Raw genomic sequence first — 27221 nt, 5'->3', positions numbered from 1 at the left:
TCCTGATGGGGATGCACTGGGGGGATCTCCTTACCCTTCCTTGTGGCACGGAGGCAAATCCCATCCTCTCCTTGTCCTTCCTACCCCAGAGCAGGAGCTGATGATGGAGACCAGGAAGGACAAATCTCTGCAGCAGAACCTCATGGAAGAGGCCGTTTTGAGCAACTCCACAGTGCGGGAATCCAACAGGGAGGAAAAGCCCCAGAGATCCCACACAAGGAGGGGCGGCAAACCCAGCCCAGGGTGCTCTGAGGAGGAAAGGCCCACTCTGGGTCAGGAAGGTGGGCAGAGCTTCAGCCAGAGCTCAGACCTGGTGGTCCCTGAGTAGCTTCACAATGGGGAGAAGCCCCACAAGTGCTTGGAGTGTGGGAAGAGCTTCAGGCAGAGCAACAATCTGAAACGACATCAGATGATCCACACTGGGGAATGGCCCTACGAGTGTGGGGAGTGTGGGAAGGGCTTCAGCTGGAGCTCCCACCTCATCATCCACCAACGCATCCACACTTGGGAGAGGCCCTACGAGTGTCCTGAGTGTCAGAAGAGGTTTCACAGCAGCTCTGCTCTCCTTGTACATCAGCGGATTCACACTGATGAGAGGCCCTTCCTCTGCCCCGACTGTGGGAAGGGCTTCAAGCGCAACTCCACCCTTGTCACCCACCGGCGCATCCACACTGGGGAGAGGCCCTACATGTGCCCCACATGTGGGAAGAGGTTTCAGAGCAGCTCAAATCTCCTCCTGCATGAGCGGGTCCACACCGAGGAGAGGCCCTTCCTCTGCTCTGACTGTGGGAAGGCCTTCAAGGAAAACTCCCACCTCATCAGCCACCGGCGCATCCACACTGGGGAGAGGCCCTATGAGTGTCCCCAGTGTGGGAAGAGCTTCACCCGGAGCTCTGACTTGACCCGACACCAACGGAGCCACCGATGACGGAAGCCCTGTGAGTGCCCCAACTGCAGGAGGAGCTTCATGCACTGCTCCAGCTTCACCCCCCATTGAAGAACCCACATTGGGAAGAGCCCTGGTGATCCCTGTTACCTGTGATCCATGCTGGGAAGACACCTGTACCTTCTCCTGCCCCTGCCAATGACCTTATGTGGGATTGAAGAACATGAGGGTCTGGCCATGGCCCTGTCACTACATTCACTCCCACCTCAGGTCATTGCCAGGGGCAGGAAAGGGACTCTCTCTCTCTCTGAGAAGGGTGTCCTTTCCAGGCAGGAGGAGACATGTGGCCAGGAAGATACAATTGATGGTGATGTAATTTCCCCTGTAAATAGTTTTTCTTATCCCTTCTGTTGTCAATATTTTTTCTGTTCCAGTTTATTCCTTATCTCGTTGCTGTTCCCAGTAAATTGTTCTTATCCCAGCCTGGGATCTTTCGATTTTTTTCCTTCAGTGGAAGGTGGGAGGGCAACGAGAGCCAGCACGGTTTTAGCAGGAGCAGGAAATTGGGGAATTCCATTCCTGAATCCCGGCCTGTGGAAACCGAGCATCCCAGCTGGTGCCAGCCCTGGTGGCCATGGCAGCAGCCTTGGGAGCGGGTCCCTGGCTGGGGCTGAGGGAACCTCTTCACTCTGGTGCCCAGGGACAGGAGTGGAGGGAACAGCTGCAGCTGAGTCGGGGCAGGCTGAGGTTGGATCTCAGGGAAAGGTTTTTGCCCAGAGGCTGCTGGGGCACTGCCCAGGCTCCCCAGGGAAGGGTCACAGCTCCAGGGCTCTCTGAGCTCCAGCAGCGTTTGGACAGCGCTGCCAGGCCCAGGCTGGCAGTGTTGGGGTGCCCTGTGCAGGGCCAGCAGCTGGACTCGAGGATCCTGATGGGTCCCTCCCAGCTCAGCCACTTCTGTGCTTCTGGGATCCCATGACCCTGGGGATGGGAGTGCCAATGGCTGCCATGGAAACGGGCTCTGGCTGCAGGCCTGAGCTGGTGTCCATGGCAACCACCCCTGGCATGGGATCTCCATGGAGCTGCCCAGGGACTGACCATAGCAACAGGGGCTGGTGATGGTTGCCATGGAAACTGACCATAGCAACAGGGGCTGGTGATGGTTGCCATGGAAACTGACCATAGCAATGGGTCCTGATGAGGTTCCTTATCATTGGCTGATGTTTATCGGCTGATCCCTTATTTTGGGAGGAGCTGCTGCTCTTGGAGATGGGAGTTTCCACTGCTGCTGCCAGAGCCCGGGCCAGAGCTGTTTCTTCTGTCCTGGGATGAGCCTCTGCTCGTGAGAACAGCCACTAAACTGGGACCTTATTTACACCTACCCCACTAAAAGAGAGACCTATCCCTGTCTGCTCTGGTGTCCAGGATCCTGAGCTGGGCTCTCCCTGCCCTGCTTGGAGCCCCTCACCCCCTGCCTGCCGAGACATCCTGCCAGCCCAGCGGACTGCTTTTTGCCAGTCCTGCTGGGGCACCGAGCTGACTGCTTTCTGAGAGTCCTGCTGGGGCACCGGAGCCGGCTGCCCCGGGGTTTGTGAAGCAAAGCCTCTCTCCAGCCCTTCCCCCTTCGGACAAAGCCGCCATGGCCCCGCGCTGCCGAGCCCGGCCGGAGCGCCCCCTGCAGCCGCGTGGGGGTCAGCGCACCTGCCCTGCCCCGGGAGCCACAGCGCCCCTGCTGGCTGTGCCCGGAACTGCACCGCAGGGAAAGCGCCACGGCCCAAAGGCCGGGACTGGGCTCTGCTCTGTTTGCTGTTCGTGCCGCAGCTGCTGCTGCTTGTTTGCTTTGTTATACACACTAGGAAAGAGCTGACATTCCTATTCCCATATCTTTGCCTGCCTGAGAGCCCCTTGATTTCATTATTCTAATAATTTGGAGGGAGGGGGTTTACATTCTCCATTCCACAGGAGGCTTTTTGCTGCCTTCCCTAGCAGACACCTGTCTTGTAAACCAAGACCAGTTTTGGCACCCGATGTGCAGCCTGAGGGCATTGAGAGAAACAGGGTGAAATAAGAACAACAATTCTTGAGTAACATAATTTTTTTTGTTGCACTGGATATAGAAACCTTGTTAGGTGTCACCATGTGGTCTAGCTTACCCTGGTTTGGGTGGCACATGGTTGTGGCTACATTTTTCCCATCCTATAACTATGGCAAATCTGGCTGATAATCAGTTTGTTTGATGGGTTAATATGGTGAGGAATTTATGGATTTTTAATTTCCTCTGGACGGTGGGCACATCAATTTGAGGCTACCACACACTAACTGTATGTGTTTGGAATTACTTTAATAATGGTACCTACTGTGAGGAAATGACACCAGGGGAAGTTTTCTCCCAACTCCTCAGCCAGCTCTTTGGGTCTACAGTGGTTGGTGTTCCTGCTATGCCTGTTAAGCCTATTCTGTTTAGCATTCAGAGGTAAGGGAAGATTGACTTAGATAACTATCGTAGCAGGGCGTCCCCAGCCTGTAATAATTAGCACTGACTCCATGATTCCAGAAGGCTGATCAATCACTTTATTACATTATCCTATACTATACTGCTAAGAAACACTCATCGCTCTTGCAGACAGTCCGATACAGACAGACCAGACTGGTTAATTGAAATCCAAACACCGTCACCATTGGCCAATTATGAAATCACCCTTTGGTAAACAAATCTCCATAACACATTCCACGTGTGCACAACAACAGGTGCAGCAAGTGAAGATAAAAATTGTTTCTCATTCTTTGAGCTTTCTCACAGCTTCTCACAGCTTCTCAGGAAATTCCTGGGAGATCTCTCTCTCTGCTCAGAGGATATGTGATTACCACAGGTCAGTTGTGACAATGCAGGTCCAAGGACACCACGGTGACACTACGGAACCTCATGGAACCAAGGGGCCATTGTGGCACTGTGCTGCCTCATGGAATCAAGGAGATCATTGTAAACATGAGGGCCCCAAGGAACCAAGGGTCCATGGTGACCTTGTGCAGCCGCAGTGTCACAGAGGAGCTGTTGTGACACAGCGAGGGCACACGGAGCCCAGGGGCCATTGTGACACATCAGGGCTCTGTGGAACCACGAAGCCATTGTGACACTGCAAGGCCTCATGGAAGCACGGGGCCATTGTGACACTGCAGAAGCAAGGGGAACATTGTCACACTCCAGGGCCTCATGGAACCAAGGAGATCCTTGTGACACTGTGGGGTCCATGGAACCAAGGGAACATGGAACAGGTCTTGCTGGTTGGGCATCCTGGGGATCACCTGACCACCTTGGCATGTTGAGGGCTGCTTCTCATCTGCCCTGAAGCACTGGGGTTTTGTGCTTTCCTTCCTATGGGAGAGAACTGTCCTTCTCCTCCAGGGAACCAGGGCCAAAACTGGGATTTCTTCTCCAAATTTCCTTATATTGCAAGGATTGTTTCCAGATTACATCTGCCAGGAGAAACAGGTCTGGCTGCCTTGGCCACCCAAGGGCCACCTCTCATCTGCCTTTCAAACACTGGCACCATGTGCTTTTTTTTCTTCTGAGAAAAAAACCCATCCATCTTGGCCAGGCACCCATGGCCAAAATTTGGCATCTGCCTCCAGAATTCCCTATGTCCAAGGATAGCTCCCAGACAAAAGCTGCCAGGAATAACAAGTCTGGCTGTCCTTGGCTTACTGAGGGCTGGCACTCATCTGCCTCTGAAACACTGGGGCTCTGTGCTTTCCTTCCTAATGAAAAGAACTCCTCTTCCTATCCAGGAACCCACAGCCAAAACTGGGATTCCACCTCCAAAATGCCCTGTGTCCAAGGATAGCTCCTAGACGAAAGGTATCAGGAGAGACAGGTCTGGCTGGCTTGGCCTAAGGGTGGCCACCTCTCATCTTCTTTCTGAATACTTGGACTTCGCACTACTCTTTCCTACAGGAAAAAAACATTCATCCTGTCTAGGCACCCATGACCAAAACTGGGATTGGAAAGGTCTAGATGATCTTGGCCTCTTGAGAGCTGTTTCTCACCTGCTTTCCAAACACTGGGGCTCAGTGCTTTCCTTCCTATGGAAAAGAACTGTCCTTCATCTCAAGGGGTTTGTGGTCAAAATTGAGAATACTCCTCCCAAATTCCATATATCCACGGATTCCTCCATGACAAAAGGTGCCAGGTCAGAAAGGTCTGTGTGGCTTGGCCTCCAGGAACCACCTCTCTCCTCTCCTGCTTCTGAAACACTCAGGCTCAGTGCTTTCCTTCCTATGGAAAAGAACCGTCCACCTTATCTAGGCAGTAAGGGTCGAAACTGGGGTTCTACCTCTAAAATTCTCTATGTTCAAGGGTTACTCCCAGCCAAAATCTGCCAGTACCATCAAGTCTGGCTGGCCTTGGCCTCTGGTGGCTGCCCCTGCCACACTGGGGCTCGGTTCTTTCCTTCCCATGGAGATCACTGTGACACTGTGGGCACCTCATGGAACCTAGGGGATCATTGTGGCACCACTGGAGCCCATGGAACCAAGGGGCCGTGGTGACACCGTGGGGCTTCATGGACCCAGAGACCATTATGACTCTGTGGGGCCTGATGGAACCATGGAGACCATTCCGATCCTTCAGGGCCTGGTGTCACTGAGGGGGCATTGTGACACCTCAGGGCCTCCTGGAAGCAAGGGACCATTGGGACACTGTGGGGCTCCATGGAACCAAGGGAACATGGAACAGGTCTGGCTGGCTTGGCCTGCCAGGAGCCACCTGACAGGTCTGGCTGATGTTAGAATGCCAAGGGCTGCTTCTCATCAGCTCCTGCAGCACTGGGGCTCCGTGCTTTCCTTGCTATGGAAAAGAACTGTCCCTCTTTTCAGATGCTCATCGCCAAAACGGGTATCCTCCTTAAAAAATTTCCTATATGCAAGGTTATCTCTAAGAACAAAGCCTACCAGCTCTGGCTGGCATCTGGTGGTCGTCTCTCATCCCCCTAGGAAACACTGGCACACTGTTCCTTCATTCCTGTGGAAAAGAACTGGCCTTCATGTCCAGGGACCATGGCCAAAATTAGAATTTGGCCTCCCAAATTCCATATATCCAAGGATTGCTCCCAGACAAAAGTAGCAAGGACAGACAGATCAGGCTGGTCCTGTCCCCTTTTGATTTTCTTAGACTCTGAGATGAATGTTTTCATTTGAAAACACCTTGGAGAGGGCCCAGAGATCTCCCAAGGTGGGATTTTGAGGCCTCGGGCACATGACCACTACATATGGACAAAGGAGCTCTGTGCTCTGTGCTGCTGTGGTGGTTTTGCATCACAGAAGTGATGTCCTGAGAGAAGCTGCTAGCAGTTTCCTCCGTGTCTGACAAAAAAAAAACAATCAGTAATTAGCTTTGAGAGCTGACAATCTGCTAAACCACTAAGGAAACTGCAGACGCCTCTGTGCAGACCCAAGTTAAAGATGAGAAAGCCTGGCTGGGTCTCTCTCCCTTCTGGCCCCAGAGAGGTGCCAAGGCCGGCCCAGCCCCGTCTCAGCCTTCTGGCCTGGCTGCTGAGATCCTGGCCCTGCCCCAGCGCGGCCCAGCCTGACACAGCCCCAGCGCAGCCGCTGCAGAAACCTCCATGGGAAAACAGCTCCGGCCGCAAGGACCGAGCCCGGCCGGGCTCACGGAACCATCTGCAGCCCCGGGCAGATATTGACTCTGCCAGTGCTGCCATCCCCCCTCCAGTGAGAGAAAAGGACACAGGGCAGGCACACAGAGGAGCAACGTGAACACACCGAGGTCAGTGAAGAGGAAGTTGAGTCGCAGATGGGAGGGATGAGGAGATGCCCCCTTGATCTTGGGGCTGAAATCCTCTGGTAAAGCTATGGAGAAGGATGTCATTGATACATCAGATTCTCTTTTTCCCTATAATGCTTTGAAAAGAATGGGGAGATGACTTGTTCAGCAAAGGCCTCCATGCTAAAGCAAGCAAATATTGCAATAGCTGTGATCCCATGAGAAGTTTGAAAAGAAAGACTGATGAGGCCCTGAGCCCTCAGGGAGAGAACACATCTGTTCCCAGAGATGAAGATGATTTCAGAAATACGTGAAGTGAACCTTTGCTCTTAAACAGCTCATCTTGAAACCAATACCCAATAAGTTGACATGGCCCATAAAAACAGCTGTGGGAAAAGCTGTGAAAAAATGGGAGGGACTTGGCAATTCCAGATTTTTATGGGCAACTGCTATTTGTGGAGGTGAAAAACCATGATATAACTTCTTTATTGTGGATAAGTCTCCAAACATTAACAAGAGGAACTTTTCTCCCTGTTAGCTGACAGAAAGTTTTACGTTTGGTCTCTTTACATTGTCAGTTTGTATGGAGAGGGGAAGTGTTCTGAAAGTTTTGTTCTGATTCTTTTTACTCTTCCTTTTAGTTACCGTTAATAAACTTTTATTAACAAAACTTTTCTTTTAAAGTTCTGAGCCTACTTTGCCTTTCTCCTAATCGTATCTCAGAGCATTAAATGAGTAAGCGTATTCTAGTGAGTGCACTGGTAATTAAGCAACACTGAACCCACCACACTAATTAATGCATTGGCTGAGAAATCTCAAATTGATGAACCAAAACCACTACAGAAACTTCCTGATGAACTGCACGAGAGCAGAGGGAAATCTAGGCAGAGCCATGGTTTGTCAGAACTTGTTGATCCTAATGAGCCCCGTGGTGCATTTGGAGCTGAGCCCTGGAACCTCAGGGCCTGAGAGGAGATTGCACAAACCTTTCCAGGAGTCAAAGTCAAACGAAAAATACCCAAAGTGTCTCAAGGCATTAATGGGACCCACTGAGGTCCATCCCCACACAGGGTCCTCATAGACTCCTTGGAGGAGAGAACTGGAGGCCAGGATGGCACAAAAACCTCTCCGATGCACTCAGTGTGGAAAGGAGAATCCAAAGTACCTTAAAAACTTTGAGTATCTCAAAGCATTAATGAGCCTCACTGAGTGTTGTTCCTGACAAAGCCTCTCCAGGGACTAATTACAGCAAATAATTGGAGGCCATAATTGCAGAAGCCTCTCAGAGACTCCAAGGCAAAAGCAAAAGCCAAAGTCCTTTGAAGAACCTGCAGTCCCTGGGAGCATGAAGGAGCCCCCAGGGCCATTCCTGGCCAAGGCTCCCCAGGGACTCCTTCCAGCAGATCCTTGCGGCCACTGGGATGTGGGCTGGGGGGGGATGCTGAGGGCAGGACCAGGGGGTGACAGTGCCCAGCCTGGCTGGGGCTGTGCCAGGAGGCCCCAGGGCCTCAGGACAAGGTGTCTCCTCCCAGCCCTTGGTGGCACAGACCCTGCTGTGCCCCAGGGCACCAAGACTTGGCTTCTCTTTGTCCCCACCTGTCATCAGTGCCTCCAGTTCTCTGCCCTGCCTGGGGCCTGGGGACACTTTCTCAGTCGTGTCCCTCAGTGGGACCCATTAAAAGTCCAAGAAACTTTGGAGTTGGATTCTGACTTGGAGTTCTGGAGAGGTTTCTGCAGCTCCCTCTCAGGGCCTGATGTTCAGGGCCTGAGCACAAAGCCCCAGTGGGTCATTAAAGTCCTTGTGCTGTGTCTGTGCTGCTGAGCTGGGCCGGGCTCCTGGCACAGAGGGTGATCCTGGCAACCAAGCAGAGCTTCAAAAGCACATTTCTCTCGTGAGCAGCTCTTCTCCCAGCCCAGCAGGGCTGGGGCACTGCCTGCAGCCAGCCCGGGCACAGCACAGAGGCACAGAGAGCTTCAATCAGTCAGGGCTGGGAAGGGGCTGAGAAGTGCCTGGGGCAGAATCACTGCCAGCCCTTGGCACAGGAACCTCTGGCTGCAGGACAATGCAGCTGCAGCTCCCGGAGAGATCTCCTAAAGCTGGAACATCCCAATGCCCACAGCCCCTGTGAGTGCATTCTCTGCTCATCTCCTGTGCAGAGCAGCCAGGGGTGCCCAGGGCTGTCCTGCAGAGCAGGGTCCTGCAGCCCAGGGCGCTGTGCTGGGCCAGGACTCTGCTGCCTGCCAGGGACAGCTCTCAGCCGGCCCTGGAGCTGCTCCCAGCGCTGGCCAGGAGCTGTGGGGGGAAGGAGCCACCCTGAGCAGGGCAGGTGCTGCTGCTGAGAGGGGCTGGGTGGGGCAGGGCTGCTCCCAGCTCCAGACCGGCCTGGGCACAGCTCCGGAGGGCACTTCCCAAAGAAGGTAAGCCTGGGATTGCTGTAAAGGTCAGGGGCTTTCCTGAGAGTGTTTTCAATTTCCTGCTTGGAGCAGGATGGGAAAGCTGGGGTGATGACAATAAGATTTTTGCTTTTCATATATTTGTAGCTCTGTAAATTACTATGATATAATTATAAATCTATAATCCTTAGTTGACACTATTAAACTCTTATTTAACTCTATAAAATTTCTATTAGTACTCATATTACTGCAATCCTTGATTGACTTAAGTATCTCTTAGTTTTTCAAACAATATGCTGTCTAAATATATTCCTGAATTACTGGATAGTCTTATTTTCAGGAAGCGGACATTATAATCAGGAAGAAGAACATTTTCATTTTTGACCACAATGTGAGCAGTCATAACAAAAACGTACAAAAAAGCCCTTGGAATTACTCCAATGGTTTGAGCCGGGGGTGTGTAACTGGGGTAACTGAATCTCCTATTGGATGTTCCTGTTAAATATCCTAATTATCAACCTTAATGAATTGCTGAAATCAGGGGCTGGGCATGTTCCATCCCCACTGGGACACCTGAAAGCTTCCAATAAAGGTCTGGTTTTGACTTTATTCTTCCACCACTGTTGCAAGGGACTTTTTCTCTTTTGATTATAGACAACATTGGGATGAGAGAAGCAGAACAGGAATTGTAATCCCAGAATCACAGAACATTCTGAGCAGAAAGAGAAATACAGGATCATCAAAGGAATGTTTGAACATTTACAGAGACTCCAAAACTGTGACTTTGGGTGGTCAGTCTCTCTGCTGGGAGCCTCCCAAAGGGCCTTCAGCCACTCCTCATCCCTGGACAGCAGCAGTATCACCTTTGCAGAGCCCAGCTCCTAAATATCCAGGATTGTCCCTCTGCCACATGGCCACAAACCCAGGGCAGCAGGGCAGGGATGGCTCCTCGAGAGCCCCCACGCACAGGCCTGGCTGCTCCTGGCACACTCAGCCAGCACAACTGGAGCTCAGGCAGGGACCTGGGTGAAGGTTTTCCCAGAGCAGGAACAAGGGTGGGTGAGTCCCAGCAGGACAGTCTGCAGGGAATGGCCCAAGTCTGGCTCCAAGCAGCCTCTCCTGACTTGTCCCTGTCCTTTCTCCATGACCAGGTGCCCATGTGCAGCCACAGCAAATGTCCAACAGCAGCTCCATCAGCCACTTCCTCCTGCTGGCACTGGCAGACACGTGGCAGCTGCAGCTCCTGCACTTCTGCCTCTTCCTGGGCATCTCCCTGGCTGCCCTCCTGGGCAACGGCCTCATCATCAGCGCCGTAGCCTGCGGCCACCACCTGCACACGCCCATGTTCTTCTTCCTGCTCAACCTGGCCCTCAGCGACCTGGGCTCCATCTGCACCACTGTCCCCAAAGCCATGCACAATTCACTCTGGGACACCAGGGAAATCTCCTACAAAGGATGTGCTGCTCAGCTCTTTTTCTTCATGTTCTTCATCTCAGCAGAATTTTATCTCCTGACCATCATGTGCTACGACCGCTACGTGTCCATCTGCAAACCCCTGCACTACGGGACCCTCCTGGGCAGCAGAGCTTGTGCCCACATGGCAGCAGCTGCCTGGGCCAGTGGCTTTCTCTATTCACTGCTGCACACGGCAAATACATTTTCCCTGCCCCTGTGCCATGGCAATGCACTGGGACATTTCTTCTGTGAAATCCCACAGATCCTCAAGCTCTCCTGCTCCAAATCCTATCTCAGGAAATTTGGGCTTTTTCTTATTAGTGTGTGTTTGGCATTTTGTTGTTTTGTGTTCATTGTTTTCTCCTATGTGCAGATTTTCAGGGCTGTGCTGAGGATCCCCTCTGAGCAGGGACGGCACAAAGCCTTTTCCACCTGCCTCCCTCACCTGGCTGTGGTCTCTCTGTTTATCAGCACTGGTGTAGTTACCTACCTAAAGCCCCCCTCGATGTCCTCCCCATCCCTGGATCTGGCCCTGTCAGTTCTGTACTCGGTGGTGCCTCCAGCCCTGAACCCCCTCATCTACAGCCTGAGGAACCAGGAGCTCAAGGCTGCAGTGTGGAGACTGATGACTGGATGCTTTCAGAAACATTAAACTGCTGGCCAATTTCTGCAAATCCCTTGTAATAAAAGTTGTCTTTTGTATTTCTTGTTGGTTTAATTATGGAGATTTTTTTCCTTTGTTGTTATTTTTTCATGTTTTCCACAATAAATGTCATTTTTGGTGCCATTTCTTATTTTGTTTTTTTCCACCTTCCCTATTGCAACACACTGTGTCAATGAGGGGCTGCACTCTTGGTGGCTTTGAAGGAACTAAAGGATCTCCCAGAAGAGTTTCCTGCAGAGATGCCCTTTTGTTGCCTTCTCTGGAGCTGCAGCAGCAATGTCTGTGTGCAGAGCTGGGGTAGATCAGTGCTGGCACAGCAGCTCTGCTCCTGCTGGTCACACAATTCCTGATCCAGGCCAGGAGCCATTGGCCTTCTTGGCCACCTGGGCACACTGCTGGCTCATTTCCAGCCTGCTGTCCATCAGTCCCTGCAGGTCCCTTTCTGCCTGGCTGCTGTCCAGCCACTCTGTCCCCAGCCTGTAGTGCTGCAGGGGTTGTTGTGGCCAAAGTGCAGGACCCGGCACTTGGACTTGTTAAACCTCACCTTGTTGGGTTTGGGCCCTGGATCCAGCCTGTCCAGGGCCCTGTGCAGAGCCCTCCTACCCTCCAGCAGATCCACACCCACATCCAGCTTGGTGTCATCTGCAAAGATGTCCTTGGTTCCATGTGTCCCTTCAGTGTCACAATGTCCCTTTGGTTGCACCAGGCCCTGCACTGTCACACTGGTCTCCTTGGTTCCATGGGGCCCCAAAATGTGACAATGGACTCCTTGGTTCCATGGGGCTTCACAGTGTCACAATGTTCTCGTTGGTGCCGCAGTTTCACAGTGGCCCCTTGGTTCCATGGGGCCCCAGGGTGTCACAAAGGCCCCATGGTCACATGAGGTCCCACACTGTCACAATGCTCTCTGTGGTTCCACAAGTTCCCCTCAGTGTCACAATGGATTCCTTGTTTCCACGAGCCCACACAGTGTCACAAGGGCCTTCCAGATTCCTGGAGGCCCCAGAGTGTCACAGTGGCCCCTTGGTTACACAAGGTCCTGCAGTGTCACAATGTCCCCTTGGTTCCATGAGGCCCCACAGTGTCAGAAGGGCCCCTTGGTTCACTGGGCCCTGGACTCTCCCAGTGCTCTCCTTGGTTTCTCAGTGTCACAGTGGTGAAACCCCTCGGTTACACGAGGCCCCGCAGTGTCACCATGGCCTCTGTGGTTCCACCAGGACCCAGTGTCACGGGGACTCCCTGGTTCCATTTGGCCCCAGAGCACTACAATGGAGCCCTGGTTCTATGGGGCTGCACAGTGTCACCATGGTCCTCTTAGTTCCACCAGGCCCTGCAGGGTCACAATGGCCCCAGAGTGTCCCAATCATCACAGAATGACAGAATCAAATAGGCTGGAAAAGACCTTTGGGATCACCAAGTCCAACCAATGCTCTAATACCGCCTTGTGACCCAGACCATGCCACTGAGTGTCACTGGAGAGGGACAGTGACTCTGCCACCTCCCCCCTGGCCTGACCCTTCCAATGCCCACTCACCCTTTCTGTGAAGAACTTCTTCCTCTTGTCCAGCCTAAACCTCCCCTGGTGCAGCTGAAGGCTGTGTCTTCTTGTCCTGCCCTCCAGCAGATCCACACTCACACCCAGCTTGGTGTCACCTGCAAATTTGGGGATGGTGGGCTCGATCCCCTCCCCCAGATCATCGGTGAAGATGTTAAACGGGGCTGGGCCCAACACAGATCCCTGGGGACAGCACCAGGGACTGGACACCAGCTGGGTGCAGCACCATCCCCACCCCTCTCTGGGCCCAGCCTCCAGCCAGCTCTTCCATCTCCCAGCCAGGAGGGAACCTGCCCAAGCCGTGGGCTGCAGCTTTTCCAGGGAATGCTGTCAGAGACAGTGTCCAAGGCTTTGCTGAAGTCCAGATGGACACATCCACAGCCTTTCCCACATCCACAGGTGGGTCACCTGGTTATAAAAGGAGATCAGGGTGCTCAGGCAGGACCTGCCCCTCTTAAATCCACGCTGGCTGGCTCTGACCCCTCGGCCATCCTGTGGGTGCCCTGTGGTGGCACTCAAGGTGATCTGTTCCATAACCTTGCCGGGCACCGAGGTCAGGCTGACAGGCCTGGAGTTCCCCAGATCCTCCTTCCAGCCCTTCTTGGGGATGGGCTCACACTGGCACCTCCAGTGCTCTGGGACCTCCCTGGTGAGCCAGGACTGATGGTAAATGATGGGGAGCAGCTTGGGGAGCTCATCCACCAGCTCCCTCATCCCCCTAGGCTAGATTCCATCCCATGCACCTGTGAGAATCTGAGTGCTTCAGCTCCTCACCAACTGCTTCCTCCTGGATCACAGGGGGCTGTTCTGCTCCCTGTCCCCATCTGCCAGCTCAGGAGAACACTTGTCCTAAGGACAACCTGTGTACTTGTTGAAAATTGAGACAAACAAGGTGTAAAATCGTTTAGCCTTTTCCTTCTCTTTAGTTACTTTATCTTTAGTTCCCTGTGTAGGAGCTGAGCTTGTGACCCCTTTATCTTTAGTTGTATTCTCCACTGCATCCAATAAAGAATAGAGATTCTCCTTCTCCCTGCCTTTGCTACAAAATTTTATGTAAAACTTTTTTTTTTTTTTACAGAAATCAACAGGTTAAGTTCTATTTGAGCTTTCACCTCTCTAATTGTCTTTCTGCATAGCCTAAGGGCATTGTAAAACACTTCCTGTGTTGCCACTCCTTTTTTCCTCTGAGTTCCCAGGAAAGCTGTATGGGCAGCCAGGACAGTAATTTTCATCACTAGCCCATCTTTTGCCACACTGGGATAGGCAGCTCCTTCCCCATTAAGACAGCTTTCTTGAAATATGTTCATCCTTCCTAAACCCCTTCCTTTTTAAGGGCAGCTTTTGTTTAAAATATCAGTACCTGATTCAGTACTCCCCAAATCAGAATCCTAAAAAGACCAAAGTCTGCCCTTCCTAATTCCAGTGCAGAAGATTTGTTGCTGCCCTCTGCAGAGCTTCCTGCCCTCCAGCACAGCCACACTCCCACCAGCTTGGTGTCACCTGGGAACTGACCAAGGCTGCCCTCTATCCCCTTGTCCAGATCAGCAATAAAGAGATGTAAATGGCCGGGCCAAAGTCTCCAGTTCTGGGGATGCCCCTGGATGTGACTCCATTCCTCAGCTGCTCTGAGTGCCAGGGCTTGGATGAGGGAAATGGTGGGGTGGGGGCAGGGACAGAGTCTGATGGATTGTCAGCCATAAAGGGTCTTGATTTTCATATCTATTCCAACTGCATGAGGAGGCACTTGGATTCAGTGTCAATTGGAGATTTCACACATCAATTTATTAGGAGTAAAAAAAAACTAAACAGGACCTGAAGAAATATTTTTTCACTGTCCTTTTAAATATAGTGTAATCAACCACAAGAGATTTGAAAACTTAAATGATTCCCAGGGCTTGGCTTGTTAAGGTGTTCTGAATGTTAATGAGCCCTGGGGCACTGAATTCCTGCACTGAAGAGCTGAAGGAGTTTTGGAGGAGGAATCCCAATTTTGGCCATGGAACCCTGGAGGAGGACAGTTCTCTCCCATAGGAAGAAAAGCCCAGAGCCCCAGGGCTTCAGGGCAGAAGAGAAGCAGCCCTCAACATGCCAAGGTGGTCAGGTGGTCCCCAGGAGGCCCAGCCAGCCAGACCTGTTCCATGTTCCCTTGGTTCCATGGACCCCACAGTGTCACAATGGTCTCCTTGGTTCCATCAGGCCCTGGAGTGTCACAATGTTCCCCTTGCTTCTGCAGTGCCACAATGGCCCCGTGCTTCCATGAGGCCTTGCAATGTCACAATGGCTTCGTGGTTCCACAGAGCCCTGATGTGTCACAATGGCCCCTGGGCTCCGTGTGCCCTCGCTGTGTCACAGCGGCTCCTCTGTGACACTGCGGCTGCACAAGGTCACCATGGACCCTTGGTTCCCTGTGGTTCTGTAGTGCCACCATGGTGTCCTTGGACCCACATTGTCACAACTGACCCACGGTTCCATGAGGTTCTGCAGTGTCACTGTAGCAGTCAGAGGCCCTGCAAGGCCTCCCTGGCGGTCACTCACCTAAGATAAGAAATGCCTAAGTCACGGTGACTGGACCAAAGAAGCCCCTCTTCTGCATTCAGACCCTTCTTATCTCTCTGTAAGGCTATTGGTGTATTCTCCTCAACTCTGGTAACTGGACAATTTCCAACACCCCAGTACCCCATATAAACACCCATTTCTGCCCAGTTTGGCAGAAGAGCTGTCACTGCATCCCTTCAGAGGAGCTGGCAATAAAGGACATTGCTGTGGAACCACATACAGCCTTTTCCTCTCTCTATCCCTGTGTGTCTGCCAGAGGCGCTTGTGAGCACAGAGCGAAATCACTGAGAGCTGAACTCACAGAGCTGAAATCACTCCAGAGGTGCTCGCTAAGTTGCCTGTGGCTGGGAGCTGAGCCGAGGGACCCAGACAGGCTGAGCCTGACAGCGCAGCGCTATCCGGACACCCACGGCAGCGGCAGCCCGGGGGTCAGATGGACCCCTGGGACCCCAGGCTGCATTAACCTGGAGTGACTGGGATCACAGAGGAACCATAAAGGAAGTTACTGCAATAATACTGGGACTATCTGGGAGTGACTGGAATCATACTGGGAGTGACTGGAATCATACTGGGTGACTTGGAGTGACTGGGACCTTACTGGGGGCAAATGGTAATGTAATGAGAGTGACTGGGTTCATACTGGGATCATACTGGGAAGGACTGGAACCATACTAGGAGTGCCTGGAACTATTATAGGGGTGAATGGGAACACCTGGGAACATGCTGGGATCATGCTGGGATCACACAGGGAGTGACCGGGATGATACTGGGATCACACTGAGTGTAACTGGAAGTGACAGGGACCATACTGGGAGTGACTGGGAGCCACAGGGCCCATGCTGGGAGTGGCCTGGGGGGAGCTGGGGGAACTGGCCCAGCTGGGGCTCAGGGTTGTTCTCCCCCAGGGCTGCCCGGGTCCTGCTGCCACCCCTGGCATCACAGAGCCGAGGGACAGGGGACAGCTGAGGGACAGGGGACAGGGACAGGGCACAGCCAAGGGACACGGCCTGGCTGAGGGACACTGAGCCCCAGCACTTTGGGCTGTTTCCCTTGGGCTCCCAGCACAGGCCCAGGGGCAGAAGCCCCTCCAGAAACTGTTGTTTGCTTTCAGCTCTGCTCTGGAACATTCCCCAGGAGCCCCTGCAGTGGCTGCAGCCCAGCCGGGTGCCCGGGGCCACCAAAGCCGCTCCGGCAGTGCCCTCCTGCCCTGGGCAGGGCACGGAACACCCAAGGAAAGGCTCCTGCTGGGCTCAGGGCAGGGACAGGGCACTCCCCTGGTGCAGCCACGGGCACAGCAGAGCCGGCCTGGGCAAAGGATTGGGATCAATGTCCCATGGAATCCCCGCAGGGAATACTTCTCATTGCACTGCTCTCATTGGATTGGTCATCAATTCCAATCATTTCCCCATGGAATTCCCATGGCAGTGGGTTAGGGAGTAGTTCCATCCATGGAATTCTCACCTGACTGGGATGAGAGTGAGATCTGGCCATGGAAATTCCATGGCAATTCCTGCATTCCCAAGTCCCCCATTCCTGAATCCCCCATTCCCATAGGAATTGCCCTTCCCTTCCCACACCCACCTTTGTGCTCCAGAGCCTCCCGACCATATCTGATGTATTTTGGGGGCCTTTCCACACAGGTGTGTCCCAGGTAATGCTTCATCTGCTCCACCATGATCCCTCTGGATTCCCAGCACCTCTGGGATATCCAGAGAGCACCACTGGACACTGCAAAGCTCCTGGATCCCAGTTGGAAGGAGATGAAATCCCAGCCCTCGTAGCCATACTGGTGGGATCCATGGACGCTCTGTTGGACAGGAGGTCACAGCTGGAAACCCCCTGCACTGTGTGGAGACTTGGGAACGAGGAGAGAACGGACCCATGGAGTCGTGTCCCAGCCCCAGGGTGCCCCTTGGAGCTCCCTGGATTCCCATCCCAGCCCCACAGATCCCCCCCATCCCCAGAGATCCCATCCCAGCCCCTCAGAGTCCTCCATTCCCACAGATCCCAGCCCAGCCCCGGCTCCCCCCACTCCCCCTGCTCTGGTTGTACCGGCCCCGTCTCCAGGTCACTGTCAGCCACGGGCCAGTTCCTGTCCTTGAGCAGGGTCTGGCTATCCCAATATCCCAGCTCTGGCTATCCCAATGTCCCTGCTCTGGCTGTCCCAATGTCCCAGTTCTGGCTGTCCCAATATCCCAGCTCTGGCTGTCCCAATATCCCAGCTCTGGCTATCCCAATATCCCAGCTCTGGCTATCCCAATATCCCAGCTCTGGCTGTCCCAATATCCCAGCTCTGGTTATCCCAAAGTCCCAGCTCTGGTTATCCCAATATCCCAGCTCTGGCTGTCCCAATATCCCAGCTCTGGCTATCCCAATATCCCAGCTCTGGCTATCCCAATATCCCAGCTCTGGCTATATCAATATCCCAGCTCTGGCTATCCCAATGTCCCAGCTCTGGCTATCCCAATATCCCAGCTCTGGCTGTCCCAATATCCCAGCTCAGCTCCCGCCCCCATCCCCGGTGTCTGTGCCTCCATCCGGCCCCGCTCGCTGCCGCAGCGCTCGCAGAGGGTCCCGTCCACGTCCCCCCCAAACAAGGACTGGGGGACCCCCGGGCCAGGGTCTGACAGCACCACTTCCAGGAACTGCAGGGAGTGGAGAACTGGGGGGACACAGAGATTTTGGGGAGCTGAGGGGGCTGAATGTGAGAGTTTGGGGTTCCAGGGGGTCCACAGGCCAAGGAAAGGGGGGACATGAAGTGATGGCAGAGCTGGGAAGGAGGTTCAGGGGCTGAGAGCCAAGGAAGGGGGGTGCAGGGACTGGGAGAGCTGGGATGGGGTGTCCAGGGAATCCTGTGCCCAGGAAAGGGGGTGCCAGGGCTCCTGAACGTGAGGAAAGGAGGGGCTAGGGGCTGGGAAAGGCAGGAATGGGGGCCCAGGGGTCCCAGGTCAGGGAAAAGGGTGGGACTGGGGGTTGGGAGAGGTGTGGGATGGAAACATGTTGTGTTGGTGCCGGATAAGGGGGTGCAGGGGCGTCTCAGTGCCGGGCAAAGGGGTAAAAGGGTGTCTTGGTTCTCAGGAATGGGGGCGCAGGGGGGTCTCAGGGTCACGGAAATGGGGGGGCAGGGATGGAGAGGTAGAAGGGAGTTCCAGGGGTCCTTGAGCCCAGGAAAGGGGAGTCCAGGGTTTCCCAAAAAGGGATACCAGGGTGGGGACACCCGGGGTGTTTGGGGAGTTCAGAGGGTCTCTGGTTTTGCACAAAGGTGGGGCTGGGGGCTGGGAAAGGCAGGAATGGGGGTCCAAGGTGTTCCAAGGCATTCCAGGATCAGGCACACGGGAAATCTAGAGGCTGGGAGCAGGGAAAAGGGGAGCAGAGGGCCCTGATGTCCGGAAATGGGGGATTTAGGGGGGTCCATGTGCAGGATAAGGGGAGCAGGAGGGGGTCCCGGTGCCGGCAATGGCGATTCAGGGTCCCGGTGCCGGGGTCCCACTTCCCCCTCGCCCGCCAGGAGCGCCCCCAGCCCCAGCGCTGGAGCCACCGCGCTGCTCCTCCTCACTCCCAGTATGATCCCAGTATGATCCCAGTATGATCAGTCACCCAGGAGCTGCTCCCAGTATGATCCCAGTACAGCCCAGTCACTCCTGGCATCCCCCCACCCCTCTCTGCGTTCCGACCTGTCCCGGCTCCATCCCCGCCCCTCCCGCGGCTGCGGGGAGGAGGAGGAGGAGGGAGGAAGAGGCGGAGCGGCAGCGGGAGCAGCAGGAGGAGCGGGGAGGATGAACCGCGGGGCTCCGGCTCTGTCTGAACTCGCAGCACCCCGGGAGCGTCGCCCCCATCCCGCAGGTGCCCGGGGAGGGGGAGCTGGCCCCAAATATCCCGGGGCTCCCTGGGTTTGGGGTTTTTGGGGGGATGTTTGGAGCTGGCAGGGCTCCAAGGCCGAGCCGCAGCTGCCCTCGGGGGGACATCGGGGGTCCCCGGGAGGTGTTTTTGGGGGGTCCCGGTGCGGGTGGCGGCAGAGCCCCGGCGGGGCCGGGGGGATGCGGGTCCCCCCGCGGTGCGGGTTGGGCTTCCCGGCCGGGCCCTCCGAGCTCTGCCGGGGCCGCGTGGGGACCGCGCGGGAGCGGCGGGAGCGGCGGGGGGACCCCGGATTTGGGGAGCCCCGGGAGAGCCGCGGCTTCCCTGGGCGGGAGCGCAGAGAGAGGAGAGCCCCAGGAGCCCCAGCGGGGACCCCGAGAGGGGGGACCCCTGGCAGTGCCGGCACCCGGCAATGGGGGTGCTGGGGCTGGAGGGGCGGCATGGCCGGGAAAGGGGTTCGGGGGTACCGGGGCCGCCAGGGGCTGCTCCCAGCAGGTGCCCAGTTCCTACCCCTGTGTGCTTCCAGTTTCCTGGGCACTCCCAGGATGAGCCCAGTCAGTCCCAGTATCACCCTGGTCACTTCCCCTCTCCCTGCAGGATCCATGTTTCTCCCAGGATGAGCCCAGTCATTCTCAGTCATTCCCCATTATGACGCTATTTGCCCTCAGCAAGTCCCAGTTGCTCCCTCTTTTCTCGGGTGTGTTCCCACTTCTCCCAGTTGCTCCTAGTATAGTCCCAGTCACTCCCAGTATGATCCCAATATGAGTCCAGTATGATCCCAGTCTCCCCCAGCAGGGCCCCAGTCACTCACACTTGCCCCCAGCATGGTCCCAGTTGCCCCCAGCACATTCCCAGTGGCTCCCAGTGTGGTCCCAGTCACCACCTGCATGTTCTTAGGTATTCTCAGTACATCCCAGTTGCCTGGAACATTCTCAGAGTCTTTGCCAGGCACTCCCAGTTACCTCAGCATGGTTCAGCTGCCCCCAGTTTTATCCCAGTCACTGCCAGTACATCCCAGTTGTCACCTGCATGACTCCTGTCATTCCCAGTTGCTCCCAGTTGCTCTCAGTGTGTGTGCATTTGGCTCCCAGCATGGGCCTGGCAGCTCCCAGTAACCCCCAGTCAGGGTCCCTTGGCACCCACTGTAATCCCAGTATGATCCCAGTCACTCCCAGTATGATGCCAGTGCCCCCCAGTGTGATCCCAGCTGCTCCCTGTCAATGCCAACATGACCCCAGTAACCACCAGTATGATCCCTATGACTCCCAGTCTCTCCCAGTATATCCCAGTCCCTCCCAGCATACTCCCAGTCCCTCCCACTTCCTCCCAGTTACTTTCAGCATGATTCCAGTTGTTCACAGCCACTCCCAGTCAATCCCAGTATGATTCCTGTCACCCTCCATGGACCTGGCTCTTCCCAGTCTCACCCAGCATGGACCCGGCTGCTCCCACTGTGATCCCAGTATGATCCCAGTTGCTGCCAGAATAGTTGCAGTTGTTCCCAGTTCCTCCCAGTATGATCCCAGGTGTCCCTAGAATAGTCCCAGTCCCACTCAGCATGGTCCCACTCACTCTCAGCTGTCCCCAGCATGGTCCCAGCTGTTCCCAGTGTGATTCCAGTCCCCCCAGTATGGTCACAGACACTCCCAGTATATTCCAGTTGGCCCAGTAAGGTTCTGGTGACCTCAGAATGATCCCAGTCTTTCCCAGTTACTCCCAGTTGCCTCCAGCATGATCCCAGTTTCTGGCAGTTGCCCAAAGTGTGGTCCCAGTCGCTCCCAGTATGAACCCAGTTTCCCCATTTGTGGTCTCAGTCCCCTCAGCACGGTTCCAGTACCTTCCAGTTGGTCCCAGTTGCTTCCAATGTGTCCAGATTTTCCTCCCAACATGGGCCCAGTAGCTCCCAGTGACCCCCAGCCAGGATCCATTCACACCTGCTGGAATCCAAGTGGCTCCCGGGATGATCCCAGCTGCACCCAGTCCCCCCCAGTATGGTTCCAGTCACTCCCAGTATGATTCCAGCCCTGCCCAGAATGACTCCCTGTCACTCCCAGTGTGGGCCCAGTTGCTCCCAGTCACCTCCAGCATGGTTCCAGTCACAGCCAGCACACTTCCAGTCATTCCCAGTATGATGCCAGCCAGTTCCAGTAGGATCCCAGTAGGAATCCAGCATGGGCACAGCTGCTCCCATTATCATCCACTGTGGTTCCAGTTGTTCCCATTTACCCCCACTGTGGTTTCAGTCTCTCCCAGTGTATCCCAGTTGCTCCCACCATGTTCTCAGTCACTCCAGTTGTCCTCAATTGCTTCCAGCCTGATCCCAGTTGCTCCAAGTAAGATCCAGTAGGATCCCAGTTGCCCCCAGCATGCTTTCAGTTGCTTCCTGTTCTCCCCAGTGTGATCCCAGTTGCCCCCAGTTGTCTCTTGTATCAACCCCATCACTCCCCATATGATCCCAGTTGCTCCCAGCATGGTCCCAGTCATGCCCAGTTGTCCCCGGTGTAGACCCACTCACTTCCACTCGCTCTCAGTTCTCCCCAGCATGGTCCCCGTTGTTCCCAGTGTGTTCCCAGTCACCCCAGTAAGGTTACAGACATCCCCAGTAAATCCCAGTTGCCTTCAGCATCTCTTTGGTCATTCCCAGACACTCCCAGTGATCCCAGTAAGGTGCTTGTTATCCCAGTATGATCTCAGTCATGCCCAGTATGTCCCAGTTGTCTCCAGCCTGCATCCAGTCATTCCCAATTCCTCCAGTTTGCTTGCAGCATGATCCCAGTTTTTCTCAGTTGCTCCCAGTAGCCCAAAGTGGGATCCCAGTTGCTCCCTTTCATCACCAGTATGAGCCCAGTAACCTCCAGTATGATCCTTGTCACATGCCAGCACTCCCAGTATGGTCCCAGTATAATCCCAGTAACTTCCAATCACTCGCAGGATGGTCCCAGTTGCCTCCAGCTACATCAACCCAGTCAATCCCAGTATGATGCCATTTGCTCCCAGAGTGCTCCAAGTTGCTCCCAGTCACCCCCAGTACAGGGATGCTGTACATGGTGTGTTCCCCGTCACTCTCAGACACTCCCAGTATTAGTCCAGTCCCTCCCAGTATGATCCAGAGATGACACCAGTGTGCTCCCAGTCAGTACCAATATGAACCAGTTGTGCTCCACATGGTTCCAGTTGCCCCTTTCACCCTCACTGTCCCTCCCAGTCTCTCACAGTGTCCCCCAGTTCCTTCCAGCATATTCCCACTCACTCCCAGTTCCTTCCAGCGCGATCCCATTTGCTCACAACCGCTCCCAGTCAGCCTCAGTGTCGTGGCACTCACTGCCAGTATGATCCCAGTCACCTCCAGCATGATCCCAGTATAAGCCCAGTCGTATCCAGTCATCCCCAGCAGGCACCCAGTGACTCCCAGTTCCTCCCAGTTGCCCCTAGCATGATCTCAGTTGCTCACAGCTGCTCCCAGTCACCCTCATCATGCTCCCAGTCACTCCCAGTATATCCCATTTGCCCCCAGCATGGTCTCAGTTGGCCCCCGTAGGCTCCTACTCTGTGTCAGTATGATCCCAGTACGATCCCAGTCTCCCTCGGGGTGACTGCAGTCTGCCCTGGCATGGGCCCAGCTGCTCCCAGTATGATTCCAGTACAATCCCAGTACAAACCAGTCCTTCCCAGTGCTGCCACTCCTGGCATCCCTGAGCCCTCTCTGCATTCCCCCCTCCTGATCTCCTGAGAGGAGCCCCAAGGGCCGGCAGTGCCCAGGCAGGGTCCCCAGGCAGCCCCAGTTTGGATGTGCAGCCCCCAGTTTCCCCAGTTTGCCTCTCCTTTGGCCCGGGCCGGGTTCCCCCCTGGAACAGCGGCTGGGAGCAGCCGAGAGCCCCGCGCTGCCCATCCCGACCTGTCCCGGCTCCATCCCCGCTCCTGCCGCGGGCTGCCGGGGCTGCGGGAACGGGAACCGAGGGTGTCGCTGCTCCTGGGGGAGGAGGAGGAGGGAGGGAAGGGCAGGGATGAAGGAGGAGCGGGAGGCGGGGATGGGGAGGAGGAGCGGGAGGTGGGGATGGAAGGGGAGGGATGGAAGAGGAGAAGGAGGTGGGGATAGCGAGGGGCAGGAGGAGGAGGAGGAGGAGGGGGGATGGAAGGGAAGGGATAAAGGAGGACAGGCAGGAGGGGACGGGACACAGGAGGAGGAGGAGGAGCGATGGAAGATGAGGGATGAGGGAGCAGAAGGCGGTGGGGTTAGAGAGCAGGAGGAGGGGGAAGGAAGGGGAGGGAGGGAAGGGTAGGGATGGAGGAGGAGCGGGAGGTGGGCTTAGGGAGGAGGAGGAGGGGGGATGGAAGAGGAGGGGCGGCAGGAAGAGGAAGAGGAGGTTGAAAGGCGGATGGAGCAGAGCAGAGAGAAGCGCGCGGTCAGCCCTGCCTGAATTCGCAGCCCCCACCTGTGGGATCATCGCCCCCCCATCCCGCAGGTGAGCGGGGAGGGGGAGCTCGGGCCAGGTCTCCTGGGGGGTGCCTGGGTCGGGTTTTTTGGGGAGATGTTTGGAGAAGGAAGAACTGCGAAGCGGAGCGGAAAAGGCCCCTTGGGGGGACTCCTTGGAGCCCCTGCAGCCCAGAGCAGGGAAGAAGGGGAGAAGGGAGCCCGGGAGCCCAAACAGCCCCGGCACCCCTGAATGGGGAGAGCCAAGAGGGGGGAGCTTTTGGGATTGCTGGGACTCGCAGCAGCCTGGGGAGGGCGGGCAGCGAGGAGAAAGGGGACCCCCAATCCAAGCGTGACCCCAGCAGCTGGGACAGGGGGGAGCCCTGAACAGCAAAGGGGAGGGAGCAGGGACAGGGAACTCCTGAGAGGCTTTTTCAGGGCTGGATCTCGGTGTTTGGGAGGTTTTTATGGAGCCCAGGTGGCCAGGGACTTCTAGGGATGGACTGGGACAGAGGGAGCTTCCAACTCAACGTGCTCATCCCTTGTTTTCCCCAAACCAGGATTTCCCATTCCCAGCCCCTGGGAGGCTGCGAGGAAGAGGAAGAGCCTCTCCTTGTCCTTCCTCCCCCAGGGCAGGAGCTGAGGATGGAGAGCAGGGAGGACAAATCCCTGCGGCAGAACCTGGTGGAAGAGGCCGTTTTGAGCAGCTCCACGGCGCAGGAACCCGACGGGGAGGAAAAGCCCCGGAGATCCCGCACGAGGAGGGGCTGCAAACGCAGATCGCGGGGATCTGAGGGGGAAAGACCCACCCTGGGCCGGGGAGGCGGCCGGAGATGGAGCCAGAGCTCGGAGCTGGGGGTCCCTGAGCAGCTCCATGATGGGGAGAAGCCCCACAAGTGCTCGGAGTGTGGGAAGAGCTTCAGGACGAAGTCCGAGCTGATTCTGCACCAGAGAACCCACAGTGGGGAACGGCCCTATGAGTGTGGGGAGTGTGGAAAGGGCTTCAGGAGGAAGTCCCACCTGAGAAATCACCAGAGGATCCACACTGGGGAAAGGCCCTACGAGTGTTCCAAGTGTGGGAAGAGGTTTCAGACCAGCTCCTGTCTCCTCCAGCACTATCGGGTTCACATGGAGGAGAGGCCCTTCTGCTGCCCCGACTGCGGGAAGGCATTCAGGGATAACTCCAACCTCACCAGGCACCGGCGCATCCACACTAGGGAGAGGCCCTACGAGTGTGGGGAGTGTGGGAAGAGCTTCAGCCGGAGCTCCCACCTGTTTTGTCACCAGGTGATCCACACTGGGGAGAGGCCCTACGAGTGTTCCAAGTGTGGGAAGAGGTTTCAGACCACCTCCCATCTCGTCAAACACTATCAAATTCACAGGGAGGAGAGGCCCTTCTGCTGCCCTGACTGCGGGAAGGGATTCAGGAAGAACTCCCACCTCACCACGCACCGGCGCATCCACACTGGTGAGAGGCCCTACGAGTGTTCTGAGTGTGGGAAGAGCTTCAGCCACAGCTCCCACCTGATCAAGCACCAGAGGATCCACACTGGGGAGAGGCCCTACGAGTGTTCTGAGTGTGGGAAGAGGTTTCAGACCAGCTCCAATCTCCTCCAGCACTATCGGATTCACACAGAGGAGAGGCCCTTCCGCTGCCCCGACTGTGGGAAGGGATTCAGGGACAACTCCACCCTCATCCAGCATCGCCGCATCCACACCGGAGAGAGGCCCTACGAGTGTGGGGAGTGTGGGAAGAGATTCTCACAGAGCTCTCACTTGACCAAACACCAACGGAGGCACCGGTAAGGGAAGCCCTGCGAGTGCCCCGAGTGCGAGAAGAGCTAAACTCCATCCCCCACTGGAGGACCCACATTGGGCACAGCCCTGGTGACCCACATTCCCTGTGATCCATGTTGGGAACACACCTGGCTGCTTCTCCTTTTGTGTTGACCTTCATTTTTTCTCTTCTCAATCGCTCTGCGCTCCAAAAGCCAAGAGGGATCGATCTTTCACCTCAAAACCACTCACATCCCACTGAAAACAACTGAATTTTAACCACAGAGGCTCAATCCCTCTTCAAATTGTTTGTTCCCAGCTCAAAAAAAACCTCAATCCCACACCAAACTCACTCGAATCCACAGCTGCCAGGGTGAGATGGCTTTGGGAGGAGATTGGGAGAAGTGCTATCCCAGTTTGGAGCGGTGAGATGGGGATTGTGTGGGGTTGGGTGGCTGGGATGTATTTGATAGCAAATAAAACTTTCAGACTTACTGATTTCTTTGCCGTTCATCTCCAGTCCGTGGCATTTGTGTTTTTCAGGGCACCACCTTCTCAGCTGTTTGTGTTTGTGTCCTCCTTTCCCTCCCACCTCTCTTTGCCTGCTCTGTTTCTCTCTCCGTGTCTCCCTTGACCCAGGGGACCTCCAAAGACCCTCCCCCAATTTAATTTCCTCAGGGACCACCCAAGATCCTTCCCTGATTTAATTGAATCCTCCTCTAATTTAATTGCCCCCTCTGCCCCCAAAGAACCAATCCTGATTTTTTAATTATTTAATTTCCCAATTATTATTTTATTTCTTAGTTCAGGAGCTGAAGTTATGGAGGCCAGCAGGAAAATGTCTCTGTAGGATTTTGCTCCACTTGGCTTTCAGCCCCTTCTCAAGAGCTTTGCCTTCGAGGGCAAAGGGAATGTCTTTTCCTGGCTGGGAGCTGAAATTCCAGACCTCTGGAATGTGTGCAGGGCCATATAGACTGGGATCAACCAGAGACTGGGATCAAATATGCACTGAGATCCTGTGGTCTAGGATCAACTAAGGACTGGGATAAATTAGGGACTGGGGCCCTACAGACTGGAATGAACTGAACTGGGATCAAATACGGACAAGGATCAAACATGGACTGGGATCCTATGGACTGGTATCAACAAGGGACTCAGATAAAATAGGGACTGGGATCCTACAGACTGGGATCAAATTGGGACTGAGATCATATGGACTTGGATCAGCTGGAGACTTGGATCAACTACGGACTGTGTTCAAATAGAGACTGGGATCAGATGTGGATTGGGATCCTATGGACTGGGATCAAATATAGACTGAGATAAAATTGGGACTGGGGTCAGATATGGACTGGGATCATACGGCCTGGGATCATATGTCTTGGGGAAGCTCAAATAGGAAAGCCTTATAAATATGACTGCCTGGCAAAAGGTTTAGAAAATACAGAGACTGAGATGGTAACAAGTTGTGACATACCAAACCATAGTTACTGCACAAGTAGAACACAATAGCACAGACAGGATGAAGACAATCCCCCCTTCTGGTTGAACAATGCCCTTACCTACAGGTAGGTCCAAGGGTCAAATGGACTGTTGGATCTCACCCCAATGTATGGTTCATCCCACACCTGTAACCCTCCCCTGAAACATCAGGAGTCTGTGACCCCATTGGCCCGAGTCTTGTTCCAGCCCACCTTGAAGCCCCTGACAAGGAGTCCCTGAGGAGCCAGACGCTCTCTTGGAACTTCCCTTCTCTTGGAACTGCCCCTCTCCTGGAACATCCTCTTGGGATCCTCTCTTATCTCCCTCTACCCCTTGCCTCTCCCTTCCCCCACGCCCTCGGGCCTGCCACGGGTCAGGTCTGGTGACTCCAAGCAGGGCCTTTCACCCTCTCTA

General features: G+C 55.1%; 2 protein-coding genes and 1 pseudogene across 2 annotated transcripts in view; 2 read left to right on the top strand and 1 right to left on the bottom strand.

Moving 5' to 3' along the window:
* Positions 1-25823, top strand: part of LOC140680874 (uncharacterized) — a 989054-nt gene extending 963231 nt beyond the window's left edge. The window contains 4 exon segments of the mRNA XM_072919755.1: positions 282-793; positions 24465-24661; positions 24746-24856; positions 24941-25823. Coding sequence (XP_072775856.1) covers positions 282-793; positions 24465-24661; positions 24746-24856; positions 24941-25355 — 1235 coding nt within the window. The 3' untranslated portion in view covers positions 25356-25823.
* LOC100230077 (uncharacterized) overlaps positions 1-27221 on the bottom strand; it is a 674623-nt pseudogene that overhangs the window by 247943 nt on the left and 399459 nt on the right.
* LOC140680976 (olfactory receptor 14A16-like) lies at positions 10228-11160 on the top strand. The gene has a single exon (XM_072919864.1). The coding sequence runs from the start codon at positions 10228-10230 to the stop codon at positions 11158-11160; it is 933 nt and encodes a 310-aa protein (XP_072775965.1).

This window comes from Taeniopygia guttata, chromosome 30, assembly GCF_048771995.1.
Source record: "Taeniopygia guttata chromosome 30, bTaeGut7.mat, whole genome shotgun sequence".
NCBI classification, from domain to species: Eukaryota; Metazoa; Chordata; class Aves; order Passeriformes; family Estrildidae; genus Taeniopygia; species Taeniopygia guttata.
The sequence above is the reverse complement of the archived record's forward strand: the minus strand, read 5'-3'. Positions and strand labels throughout refer to the sequence as shown.